Consider the following 13,987-nt stretch of genomic DNA (forward strand, 5'->3'; position numbering starts at 1 on the left):
TTTTACGACTGTTTTCTTCACCGTCACTACTACGTGATAACACACACGCACGTGTGTGTGTAGTCATGTGTGCAATGAAGCATACAACTGTAACGCATTGAAACTTTGCAGGTCCGGGACAGAAGAACAATACACTGAAAAAACACATCTACTGCAAGAAATATGGGACTTGGCGCAAGCGCACGGGTACGTAATAAAATAAAGCTGTCAGCAGCAGCGCGCCAAGCCGCCGCAGCCCTCCGCGACACTGCTGCTGCTAGTTTTCAACCACTGGCATCGGATGTTGATGATTCAGGTACATTTTCGTTCGTAGTAGTGTACACGGTGACAATGCATCAGCATTTCAAAGTGCTCCAGAAACAGGAGCTGATGCAATACCGTGATCACTGATGCTGCCCCTCTGAGCTTGTCTTTCGTGCTTGCTTTAACCTGTTAAAATGTTTAATTCTAGTGATCTGCCCTATTAACGCATGCGAAGTTACACCGTACATTTGAAATACTTTTTTCCCAAGAATAGCACTTTAATTTGTAAGAATGTCATTGCGAAAGAGTGAGGAAGTGGTAACGTTCCATGAATATGCATACTTCGTATTCACTTGTGTCACGCTACATATATACAACAATTGCCAAGTAACTGCACATGTGCTACTTTTTGTTGCAGAACTTGGGACTCCTTCTTTAAGTGTCGAGGAGGCAGGCGAAACGGCCCAGGATCTTTTAGACGAAATGTATACAGACCTTCCAGATCTGCCACCATGCGATGCCAGCCCACAAGCAGGCCCTAGCGGCATCAGCGGTCCATCGACAACACAGAAGGACGACACAGGCCGCACAGCTAGGAACCAGGGTGGTAGCAGTAAGTATTATTCAGCACGTGACATGCTGCATTTTTTAAGAGTCGAGACACTGACGAAAATGACAATTTACGGTCAAAACAGACCTTATCTGAATCTTGTAATTTGGCTTTTGTACTTCAAAACTTAGTTTACGTTCCTGCTTGACAGTCTAATGTGCTGTCTCTCAACTGCTGGCATCATCCGAGTACAGGCATGCGGCGTTACACTTATTCGAAATCATTTTTATAAATGCATATATCAAAGACGGTAGTGCCACATGCCTACGAACGTTGGACGTGTGATGTGAAAAATGAATTATGTACAGGCTACACTGAAAACTGATTGTGAAAACGTAGCGGTATTTCTCCATTACGTTAACACTATCCAAAATGTTCAATGCAGGACGGAAGAGGACCAACACTGCAGCTGGCAATGCGGACCATGACTTCCTAGAAAAAAGGTGGTGCCATGAGAGGCAACTAAAAGAAAAAGCTATAGAGGTGGAGCTTGAAAAAATAGCTTTGAGGAGAGAGGAATTACAGATGAAGGACCGAAAATCGGAGAGAAAATATGAGTTCCGACAGAGTAAGATGGAGAAGGAGTGTAAGCTCCGTGAGAGAGAAATGGAGCTGCGGGAACGCGAGCTCAAGCAAAGAGAGCAACTGAATGAAATCCTAAGCTCAAATCAGCAAGCCTTGTTGCGAGTTCTCTACACGCTTGCAAGCAAAGTTTCTATGCAATAAACATAACCAAAAGAAACAAGTGTGTGCTGTTGCTTTATTCTTAAAAAAAGTGTGTTGTTGGAGGCACTTGCACGTTTTATGAAACAGTTTAGAAATTACTATATACACACTACAACGCTAAACTTATGCATTTAAACTTAAACATATGCAATTTGTTCCACTGACTATTGCGTGGCAGGCTTCAGGTAATCCAGAAGACAAGGAGGCTGCAGGTCAAAATATGAAGACACCTGGTTACCATAAAGACAAGCGTGGCAATTGATGAGTAGGACGGCCACTCTGTACATACGAGGTATGGCCTGAAGTAGTATTTTCTGGTTTTTTTTTAAATCTAGGAAGGCAAATTGAGAGATGATCTTCCCAAACCCCCATTCAACTGACTGTCTGACGCTGCTCATAGCAATATTAAAATCCTGCTGTTGTTTTGTTAGCCTTGCCCCCCCATATGGTCTCATGAGTAGCTGACGGAGTGGATAGGCAGGGTCGCCATACAAGACAAATTGGTGGTTGTCTCCATTCAGCTGTTCAAGCTTTTCATAGAGCCCGCTCTCCCGGAGGATCCCTGCACATGAAGCATGAAAACAAGCATAGCAGCAGAAATTAAACATGCGAATAACCATTGAAATAAACAAGTTTATTGCGATGAAACACAAGTACAAGATGTGTGCCAGAGAAGCAACTGAAAACCGGTCTGTGCACATCATAATTGGGATCAAATGGTACTAACAAAAGGTCCCAGAAAAAAAGTATTGCATGTAGGCAAACTTATTTCATTTAGGTACTGCACCCTGGTACCTGATTACCTTACCTTGAGCATATTAGACAACTATGCAAACATGTTAAGCGCAGGTAAAATGAGTTGCACACATTTTTTTCTTTTACATAACGAGGAACATAAGTCAAAAGAAGAGCTTCCATTAGACCACACACAAATAAGTTTGGCTAGTGGTGCTTAAGGGCCAATAAAAATACAGGAACCATTCCCGTAAAGCTCACAAGCCGATATGAACTTCAATATAAATTTCAATGCACACTTTAACTGCGTTCTTAATTCTTTGTAATATCTGGTTAGTACCTTTACAGGGTTGCCATATCGTAAACATATATTCATATCTTGACTTACTAATAGATATACGAACACTTGATAACGTACCAGCATCATGCCTGCTCCCGGGGTACGGGCCATCCAGCTCGCATATCAAGCCGTTTGGGCACATTAACGATTGGTACTTTAAGGCATGTACCCGCTTGTGCCCAGAAAAATAAATGCGCTGATCTTGTGACGGTCTGGAAATGGGTCGCACCGTTCCGTTTATGAAGGCCCAGGAATTCTTCAAAGGCGCACCTTTACGATGAACCGCCTGTAAACGAAAGAACAAACGGTGACGCTGCAGAAAAGAAACAAAAATCGGCTGAGATAACTGAACATTACGTAGATGAGATAAATTTTGCGGCACCGTGGATGGAGCACGCGTTGCTGAAAACAATATCACATTCAAACGAGGAACGCTTACCTCGCTCATTGCTTCCAAGTTCTCGTGCGTCAACCACTGATGAACGGTGAGTTCATCTAGGAGAAGGCCAAACTTGCTTTCTACATGGAGCATTACTTTGTTTGTGGCACTTGAAATCACGGAATAGTGCCTCGCAAAGTATTCCTGGAGATCACATAACCGGTTTGGATACGCCAGCCTTCGCAGACACATGCACAGCGCTTCGTAGCCCGAGACGCGCACTCCCTGAGCGCTCGTCACATGTTCCGGTATCTGCAGGGCACTGAGAAGAAGTGGGAAATCTGCTTTCTGGAAGCGAAATTGCCGGCGAAACGTACTTTCCGGAATGGCCTCGATGTTGAGCAGGCCGCTTCTTGAGGACACGTACAACCTGCGCGGTCGCTCTCGTTCGCGAAGCAGGAGGGCATCTATATCATCCCAACTTAAAAAGGACAGGTAATATGGGTCCCACAGAACACTCGATCGCGGCATGCTAAGAATAATCGGTGTTACGCGACCCTCAATATAACAACACTGAAACCCAAGACATAGATGCGCAATTAACGCAGCGATTGTGGCTTTGGATAAGCTTGACTTAGGGACACACTTGCGGATTCGGCATTGGATCAGCTCGACATTTTGTGTGGATTTGGCTTTCCAGTACTTTGTGTTTTTACGTCTAGATGGCGCCGTATATGTTTGCGTTAGCGTTAGCGTTTTGCTCCGTTCTGCTATTCTAAAACACTGCCTTGTGCCGCGCAGTGCAGTCTTTCTTTGCGTTAGCGTTGCGTGGCACGCTAACGCTAACGCAAGGATTTTACGCTATACTAAAACTCTCTAATGTCGGGAGAATGAGAGGTGCCAGCGGCCGTATTGTGATGTAGTGCGTGAAGAACCTCTGGACGCCGAGCTGAGGGAACAAGGGAGCTGGTGCGAACTGGAGAGAAGTTATCCTTTACGACGACGTCGTTTTTCGGGGAAAACAAAAACAATCCTCGCTTAAGTGCCCTGCCGACAAAGGGGGTGTTGCCTTGCTCCACGACGCTTCTTAACTCCTGCTCCTGATAACTCCTGCTGTTCAACGAAGTCTTCCGCGAGTATTGTTCCCAGGATGGCGTCGTCATCCTCGTCGACTTGCTTCGGCGCGTTAGTGGGGGCGCGTGATGGGTAGCCGGTAACACGGTGCTTCCGTGTGCAGTATGAGTAAACAACGGCAATATCAAATTCTTGGAAGCGTTAGCATTCTTAGGCTACCTCACGCACTTTCCGAATCCGCATATCTATCTATCTATCTATCTATCTATCTATCTATCTATCTATCTATCTATCTATCTATCTATCTATCTATCTATCTATCTATCTATCTATCTATCTATCTATCTATCTATCTATCTATCTATCTATGGATGTATCTATCTGTCTGTCTGTCTGTTTGTCTGTCTGTCTGTCTGTCTGTCTGTCTGTCTGTCTGTCTGTCTGTCTGTCTGTCTGTCTGTCTGTCTGTCTGTGTATTTACATATCTATCTATATATCTATCAACCTATCTAATTTTGTATGTATGTTTGCATCTAACGGTTTCCTCACGAACTTGGGTTGGTGAGTAGTCCGCGATCAAATTTATTTATTTATTTATTTGTTTATATCTGATGCCCTCAGGGTCAACCGACATTACAGAGCGGAGTGGTTAAAATAGAGAAAAACAACAATTTTTAACCTACAAGAAGCAGTACAATGATTCTAATTATGCGATAATAGTTATGAAGAGGCAGAGAACATGTTACGAAAAATACTATATGTACGAAAAAGCAGTCCAGTGTTTCTATGTATACAATATTAGCTATAAAGAGACAGAATACAACAAGATCTTTCAGAGCATTAGCTAACGATGTCACAAATTTTTCATGATCTGAAATTGTTACTACCAATTTGGGAAAGCCGTTCCAATCATTTGATGTTCGTGGTATGCAGGACTGTAGGAGTGATTCTGTTTTACACAACGGAATGCCAACTTTATCAGCATGATCCAGACGGTGCAAAAAGTAATGGGGAGGAAGTATCAGTAAATCGCCAATGTAAGGATAATAATACAGCTTGTGAAGAAGGCTTAAGCGAAGCATCGCACGTCCAGAAACAAGCGTAGGTAGTTTAAGGTTAGCTTTCATCACTGTGATGCTCGCGATTCGATTGTAATTAGAGAGTATAAAACGGACCGAATTGTCTTGCACCATTTCAAGCGCATGTACCAAATTATTATAATGCGGATCCCAAACCGAAGCGGCATATTCTAACTTAGGGCGAAGGAGTGTTTTATATAGCCTTAGTGTGAGAGACGAAAGCAATTTTGCGAAGTTACAACGAAGATATCTGAGCGTGCGATTAGCGTTGCAGGCAACATCAGAGATGTTAGTATCCCATGTTAGATTGCTACTGATGTGAACTCCGATATACTTATATGAAGATACACTCTCCAATAGTGCATTATTTAAGCGATAAAGGGGTAAAGTAGTTATCTTTCTAGACGCTCGCATGAATTTGCAGTTTTAATGTTTAGTTCCATAAGCCATGTATCACACCACTCAAAGACTGCGTTAATATCAGCTTAAAGAAGAGTGGCGTCGTTATTTCTCGGAAAGTTACGCAATCATCCGCAAACAAATGAACGGATGAGGAAACGCAAGATTGTAAATCGCTAATTTAAATGAGGAAAAGAACAGGACCGAGCCCTGCGGTACACCAGAATGGACTGTGTATTCATCAGAATTCGCGCCGTTAGCTGAAAAAACTGAAAACAGTTATCAAGAATATTTTCAATCAAGATTAAAATGCAGGGATCGAGCAGCTTAGGTAGTCGTAATTTATAAATGAGCAGTTTGTGACACACTCTTTAGGAGCCTTTAGAAAGGTCAAGAAAAATGCAGTCAACCAAGGACCTATTGTCAAGAGTGGTGTTTAGTTTGTGTGCAAAAAGTGTTAGTTGAGTTTCATACGAGTATGATTGGCGAAATGCATACTGTGATGGTTCGAAAAATGAATGCGACTCGAAAAAACTAGCTAGGTGAGAAGTCAATATATGCTGTAGTATCTTACAAGGTAGACTTGTGAGTGAAATTGCTCTGTAATTTAGAGGGGAATGCTTATTGCCTGATTTATGGATTGGAATAACCTTCCCGACTTTCCAATCGGATGGAAGATAACCATCGTGCAATGATTGCTGGAAAAGTTAGTTAAGATGATTGATATGTAGCAAACTGTGCTTTGAATGAATTTCACGTTAATCTGATCACTAACCGGCGCAGAGTATGGTTTTAGTGACCTAGTAATGCTTGCGACACCATCATAGCTGATAAAGAGAGGGAACATTACATCATGGTCATGTGGTCGTAGCTGTGGAGGAGTGGAATTGCTAGGCAACGAAAAATGTTTTGCGAAAACTTCATTTAGTACTCCCGGACACAGTTTCGCCGCAATAGCGTCACCATTAAGGTTACTGAGCGCTATTATATTTTTACCTTTAAAATTAGCCATGCGTCAAAATTGTTTAGGGTTAGTTTTAAGTAAAGAAGGTAATGTGCTGCTTAGGAAGCTATCTTTGGCGTATTTTAGGGCCTGCGCGTACTCATCGGCACTCTGTGGGCTGACGAACGAGCATTGGTACAGCTTAGTTTAGCTGATTTATACAGGCACTTTTTTTATTAGACAAACGTGTTAGCTGACGATTATAGCATTTTGTTTTAGATTAGAGGTGATCGTGTGAACAGGGATCTGCCTATCTATTGATTCAGTCACATTACTAACAAAGACACTCCAGTTTCACTGAACATTACGTCATTCAAATTCATGCAAGTATTCATCAAGCAACAATGCGAGTTCATTAATAATTGAAAGAAAGTCAGCCTTGTTATAATTTGTTAATGTCTTCGTCTTTTTAATCGGTTTAGGTCGCTCGAGGAAAACTTGAAATGAAAGTAGGCAATGATCACTGATACCTGGCAAGCATGTTATGTCGGAAATAAGATAGGGTCGGTTAGTAAAAACAAGGTCAAGTGTATTGGAAACACACGTTGATATTCTTGTTGGTTCCCTAACGATTTGGGTCAGCGAAAAGGTATTGTAGAATGCTGAGAAATGCCATGGAGGAGTTAGGGTACACTGTGGGGGGATCATTGCCCCACATAATATTCGACATATTAAAATCACCAAGCAAGAAAATTGGCACTTTGGTTTGACGAGAGCCAAGACTATGAATGGCATCGTACAAATCGCTCAAATATGTTGCAGTGAAATTCACGAGTTCATGAATAATTCATCGTTAGCACAGCGGGTTTGTGTGCTGCGGTAAACGAGTTCGAAACCAATGACCGAACCAACTTGGGCAACTGAGTATATGCGAATCTGTACATAGGTGCCGGTGTTTAACCAACCTCTTCCACGACGACGTGCGTCACTGCAGATGGGGGACTGGTTGGTACCGCTTCATGACGAAACACGTTGACGCTGACTCGGAGCGCTGGGCATGTGCTACTTGCATTGTGCTGGTCTTCAATGAAAGTACAGGGATCGAAACGAGCCCCAATGGTCCATGGGACGCGTCCTGTGGCAGGCCTACAGGCAGATTGCTATCAACAGTAGAAGGCAGATAAAAAACTAGTTTTTATTCTCCCAAGCGCGTGCCTCGAGGAGCCCGAATACGGTGCCGGATCCTGGACAAATAAGGCTGCAACCGAGAAAGACCAGGGAACCGCTATTGGGCTCCCCCTTCCTTCCTGCTGTAGAAAACAATTTTGAAAAAAGCCGGCAGATCCCACCTACTTGGAAATCGATGTTGTGCGAAGCAGTGTGCGACGAGCCTACCAAGTTGACGAAACCAGCATGCGAGCACCAAGACCTACCTGGCTCTTCCATAACCTACATGACTCGCACATCCTGACATTCATGCCATGATTTATCATGTTCGTCATGCACGCTGTTATACTATGACAATTTTGGTAGATAACAGGATGTAGGTGGCTCTTTCATGATCTACGTGGTACGTATGTCATGACATTCAGGTCACGACCTATCATTTCTGTTCCTCCTACACTCTTCTCATATTATGCCAATTTTAGTACATAGCAAGTTAAGAAAACGACCATGAGGGCACTAAGATGTAGGTGGCTGTTTGATGACCTGCATCACACAGATGTCATATTCATGTCATGGCTGATAATTTATGCTCGTCATACCCTCTTCTCATGCTATGCCAATTTTGGTACATGCCAATTTAACAAAACGACCATGAGAGCTCCGAGATCTAGGTGGCAAGATAGATACTCTCAAAGAGGGAAAGGTTACGCAAGAAACGCTTCGCATTTCTTACAGAGATCTATTGCTGGGGATACAGGGCGGTTGCCTAGATAAACCATTTTCGATAGAATTGTCCCAAAAAATTCAATTATGGGGTTTTACGTGCCAGAACCATATTCTGATAATGAGGCACGCCGTAGTGAAGGACTACGGAAATATAGACCAGCTTGGGTTCTTTACCGTACACCTAAATCTAAGTACACGGGTCTTTTCGCATTTCGCCCCCATCAAAATGTGGCCGTCATGGCCCGGATTCAAACCCACGACCTCGTGCTTAACAGCCCAACACCTAGTTACTAAGCAACAACGGCGGGTGATAGAACTGTCCCGGAGCCAGATTCAACGTCAAGGCAGAGGCGTCATATGACGCTGATGTGAGCCCTGCGTTCCACGTAAACGCTATACAGACACGTTTGAGTGTCACAACCTCATCACGGCCTCTAAGATGAATTGTAAGAGTATACTTATCTCTGTGGAGATGTGCAGGAGAGGAACCAGCAACCAGTGGGTCGCGATGTAGGCATACGAGAAATCAAATCTGTGAGTAAGCTCGCTCATGAACCGCTGAAACGTTTGCGCGGTGTTTCAGAACCGGAGAGGCATGCATGCGTACTCAAGGATGCCAAAAAGGGTCACAGTTGTTGTCTTCAACGTATCAGTAGGCTCTAACGGTATCTGATGTTAGGCCCTAACCAAATCAATATTCCTTTACGTGGTCGTGCTAGCTTGAGAGGCCGCGAAGTCTTGTATGTTGGGCGGCAGATCGGCGACGGTGCAGGCATTGAGAGTGCTATGTTGGCCGCACGGACGCCAGTCGCCGTGTTCGCGCTTGGGAGCCATGTAGAGACCAGATGAGCAGCTGCTCGACAATGCACGAATGATCCCTCATTGAAGAATGTGATTGAACTCTACGTGCGATGGCAAGTTGTGTCCAGCAACTTCCAGTGTCCAGCAAGACGCCGTGGTCCCTAGTGACGATGTGGGGCGTCATACTGTGGTCAACTAGGAATTCCACGTTATTTGGCCGGGTGATGGCAGCGAAATTGGCAATAATCGAGGCGAAAGTTATTGAAGGCGTGTAGGCCTTTCTATGAGGTGGAAGCCACTGGTGCACGATGCCCTTGGGAAGACACTCGTGTCAAATGGTCTGCAAGGCGACACGAGCCTTTATCGACGCTGAAGCCGAAAGCGGCGAGGAAGGCTGCTCTTAAAGTGGCGAAATGCACTTCGGTTGCTATGAACATCCACGGAAACGTGCGAGTTTATGCGAGGTACATTGTGAGGAAACATTGTGCGTAAGTGCATGTTTTGGAGCTGTAGACCACTTGAAGCGGTGGAAAAATGCAGAACGTCGACGGTGAGTCCATTTAGCGGGGATCACACTGAACTCGGAACGGTTTGCGGAAGGGGCGCTACAGAACACCGAGTGTTCGCAGGGAAGTGCACCGAGCAGACCATTAAAGCACTATATATGTTAGCGATAGTTCAGCAGCGCAGGCTCAACGTCAATGCGCGGAACGGATAGTAGGATTTAACGTAGGGCCCCATGCAATCAGGCACAATGATTAAGTAGTTAATGTAGCGAAACATCAGCAGGGGACAGAATCAGACCACAAGGAGTTAGAACGCGCGGAAGATAAAAATAGAGGCGGTAAAATTTTGTACATGAGCATGCATGGTAGTTGGAAAGCAGAAAGAATGGCTCGAAACTTGAACGCAGCTCAATGACAACGAAATTAGTGTATAGACCTTGACCGTAACGTCATCTACGATATTTGGAGTAGCCGCCTGGTACTGACAAATGGATACGATATCATCATTCCTGGCACGGCTACGGCGCCAGCCAATGCGGACGCTGTAATACATGGCACCTTACCGACGAAGTGGACTTCGAGGAGAAGGAAAGGAAAGCGCCAGGATCGTGCGGCATACAGACAGGGCGGCAACCACGGAATGCGGATGGCTATCCTGTTACCTCCTTTGTGCATGTGAGAAAGCGCTATGGCAAATGTCTCCGTCCAAGCAATGTTTCCCGAGTGGTACTGCCGTGCCAAAGGCTCTTCGCTGATTTAGTAGATGTTTTCACCTACTGTACTAGGATTTTTTTATTACTGAGGGGAGATATCACTACCAACACCAGTCTCAACACTACATCAATAACAAATCAACTGCAGATATATATTGTTGACAACATGAAATAAACAAACAGCATGGAATTGAAGAAAACTGGCCTGCTGCGAACGATGCAAAGCTATAAGTCGTAGCAGGCATCGACGACAAGATATTGCGTTGTGTGGGCCAGGTCAGCACGTTGCGGAAAGTGATTCAGGAGCAGAGTTAACCAATTATTTTAAAGCTTACGGACTTTCGACAAAAGAAAACAAGGTTACATAAGCTATGTTACCGGCTACAGAGTGTAAGTACTCTATGGGTGAATATTTCTCTATTGAAATTCTTAATGTCATGAAAAAGCTTTATAACTTGGCCAAGACGAGTACAGAGGCCGGCAACAACGTACGTCTGTCGTATGAGAAAGTGCGGAATAACAGCGAGCAGTTTTTTTTAAGTGAGTCGAAGAATGATGGGGTCCCCGTGAGGCCCAACAGCGTCCTGGATGCACGTAAAAAAACCAAAACACAGTACCAACTTCGTTACGGTCTCGTAAACGACAGAAAGACAGGAAATGCACTTAATTATTTAGATGGAGGCAGCATTCTTAACAAACTAGACTCACTCCAATTATTGCTGATCCGTCATGAACCTGATTTGTAGCGATGACAGAGAATTGGCTGAGTGAAAACAATATGAATGCTAGGCTCAAACCACCTAACTATGCAATTGTACATAAAGACAGACCAACACGGGGCGGGGACGTTGCCTTGGTAATCGTAAAAAACATTTCTTTCAATATGCTCCCTCGTATTCATGATGTGAAAGCAGTGTTCACTCGCATTTTAGTACTTTCGCCTGTGTGTACCAGAGCCCATCGGCAGATTGTGAGGTTATCCACGCGCTACACAGCTACCTACAACGCCACGTATCAAACAATGAACTCATTCTATGGGGTAGTTTACCCTCCCACACATACATGCGAAATAGTTACGCTTTAGATCACCCTACACGAGATTAATCAGTAATATCTTTACGGAGATGAAGCCCGACGCACAAATGTGTCACAACTATTTGCATGGCAAAAGTTAGTAATAATCGAACAGGCTGGCACAAAAGTCACAGCTTCAGGAGGCAGTTTAGCACTTCTTCTTCGTCTCCGTCTTGCAAGCACGGTCCTGCTTAAATGCACTATAACATATTCCCCGGTCCTGGAACACCTTCCCGGCGCTTTCTAGAATAATAAGAGACTAGAGGAACTCTATGACTTTAAGCAGGACACGTGGACGACGTCAGTTCGTAGCTGGGATGATCATCATGTGCCTTCAACAGGGGTGATATCGTTGTATATATCACCTAATCGATGCAATACCCGGTAGGGCCGGTATAGCGTGACTGCAGTGTTTCGGGCAGGTCGACATGGCGACTTGGAGTCCACAGGAGACCGAGAATTCCGGGAGAGAACAGGCAATTGGGCAAGTCATACAAGCCCGACCAACGGCGTCATGGGCGTATTCCGTGGTATGTCTCTGGACCGAAGGCAGGAAGGTGTCAAAAGGCAGAGAGGGTGGCGACCAAACAAGCGGTAGAAAGACGAGAAACCAGTGGTGTCATGGCATGGTGAATTGTACGCAAACGTCATGCAGGGCAAAGAGCTGTGCCAATGCCGATAGTCTCACGAGAAGTACATCGACAACATCTCTGTAATTGTGCGATTCAGCCGTTCAGTCAGTCCGTTCGTTTGTGGGTTATAAGCAGTGGCGATCTCGTGTTCGGTGGCGCAGGAACGAAGCATGTCTTCGACAACTTGGGAAAAGAAACAGAGGCCACGATATGTCAGCAGCTGCCTTGGCACACCATGCTGAAGAATTATGTGTTGAAGTAAAAAGTCTGCTACATCTGTAGCACAGCAGGTGGACAGGGCACATGTAATGGCATAGCACGTTGCGTAGACTGCGGCAATGTCTATTTGTTTGCTTTTGTGAATATGGAGAAGCAGCCAAGAAGATCCATGCTGAGATAGAAGAAAGACTCCATTGGAACATCGATTGGATAAATCTGGCCAGCAGGTTGTGCACATGGACTCGTTTGACGCTGGTAGGGGTCGCAAGCCACCACATAACATCGCACACAGCGGTAAAGACCTGCCAGAAGAACTTACCTCGAACTCTGTCGTAAGTGCGGGAGATGTGAAAGTGACCGACAGTGTGCGCGTCGAGGAGCTCAGCAGAAAAAGTAGAACAGAGGTAAATGTTCAACTGGCTGAGGAGTTCTATAGAGATTTATACAGTACCAGTGGTACCCAGGACGATGATGGAAGAGAGAACAGTCTAGAGGAATTTCAAATCCCATAAGTAACGCCAGAAGAATTAAAGAAAACCTTGGAAGCTATGCAAAAGCGGAAGGCAGCTGGGGAGGATCAGGTAACAGCAGATTTCTTGAAGGATGGTGGGCAGATTGTGCTAGAAAAACTGGCCATCCTGTGTACGCAATGCCTCATGACCTCGAGCGTACCGGAAGCTTGGAATAACGCTAACATAATCCTAATCGATAAGAAGGGGCCGCCAAAGAGTTGAAAAATTATTGGCCGATCAGCTTACTGTCCGTTGCCTACAAAGTATTTACTAAGGCAATCGCAAATAGAATAAGGAACATCGTAGACTTCTGTCAACCAAAGGACCAGATGGGATCGCGTAAACGCTACTCAACAATAGACCATATTCACACTATCAATCAGGTGATAGAGAAATGTGCGGAATATAACCAACCCTTATATAGAGTTTTGATTCATTACGAGAAAGCACTTGATTCAGTCGAAACATCAGCAGTCATGGAGGCATTGCGGAATCAGGGTGTAGACGAGCCGCATGTAAAAATACTGAAATATATAGCGGCTCAACAGCCACCGTAGTTCTCCATAAAGAAAGCCACAAAATCCCAATAAAGAAAGGCGTCAGGCAGGGAGATACGCTCGCTCCAATTCTATTCACAGCGTGTTTATAGGAGGTATTACGAGACTTTAAAAGAGAGGAATTGAGGATAAGAGTTGATGGAGAATACCTTAGTAACTTCCGATTCCCTCATGATACTGCCTTATTTAGTAACTCAGGGGACCAATAGCAATGCATGCTCACTGACCTGGAGAGGCAAAGCAGAAGGGTGGGTCTAAAAATTAATCTGCATGAAAATAAAGTAATGTTTAACAGCCTTGAGAGTAAACAGCCATTTCCGATAGGTAGTGAGGCACTGGAAGGGGTAAGGGAATACATATACTTAGGGCACATAGTGACCGCGGATCCGGATCATGAGGCTGAAATAATCTGAAGAATAAGAATGGGCCAGGGTGCGTTTGGCAGGCATTCTCACATTATGAACAGCAGGTTGCAATTATCCCTTAAGAGAAAAGTGTATAACAGCTGCGTCTTAGCAGGACTAACGTACGGGGCCGAAACATGGAGGCTTA

At 44.6% G+C, this 13,987-nt stretch overlaps 2 protein-coding genes across 4 annotated transcripts in view; both read right to left on the reverse strand.

Annotated features, from left to right (window-relative positions):
* LOC129385933 (uncharacterized) overlaps window positions 1-13,987 on the reverse strand; it is a 164,286-nt gene that overhangs the window by 111,485 nt on the left and 38,814 nt on the right. The gene's annotated exons all lie outside the window — the stretch shown is intronic.
* On the reverse strand, window positions 1,600-3,564 carry LOC140219244 (uncharacterized). Its single transcript, XM_072289051.1, has 3 exons — window positions 3,094-3,564; window positions 2,733-2,940; window positions 1,600-2,141 (listed from the first exon to the last, which is right to left on the reverse strand). Exons 1-3 carry the CDS (start codon window positions 3,562-3,564, stop codon window positions 1,744-1,746), a joined length of 1,077 nt encoding a protein of 358 aa, XP_072145152.1. The 3' UTR covers window positions 1,600-1,743.

This window comes from Dermacentor andersoni, chromosome 7 (genome assembly GCF_023375885.2).
Source record: "Dermacentor andersoni chromosome 7, qqDerAnde1_hic_scaffold, whole genome shotgun sequence".
In the NCBI taxonomy this organism is placed as follows: Eukaryota; Metazoa; Arthropoda; class Arachnida; order Ixodida; family Ixodidae; genus Dermacentor; species Dermacentor andersoni.

Bases quoted from the DNA above. Each gene is read 5' to 3' on its own strand.
- LOC140219244 (XM_072289051.1), bottom strand. From the start codon at position 3,564: ATGCCGCGATCGAGTGTTCTGTGGGACCCATATTACCTGTCCTTTTTA. The intron at 2,941-3,093 runs GTAAGCGTTCCT...TTTCGTTTACAG, and splicing joins ACTTGGAAGCAATGAGCGAG to GCGGTTCATCGTAAAGGTGC. The intron at 2,142-2,732 runs GTACGTTATCAA...CTTCATGTGCAG, and splicing joins CGGGAGCAGGCATGATGCTG to GGATCCTCCGGGAGAGCGGG.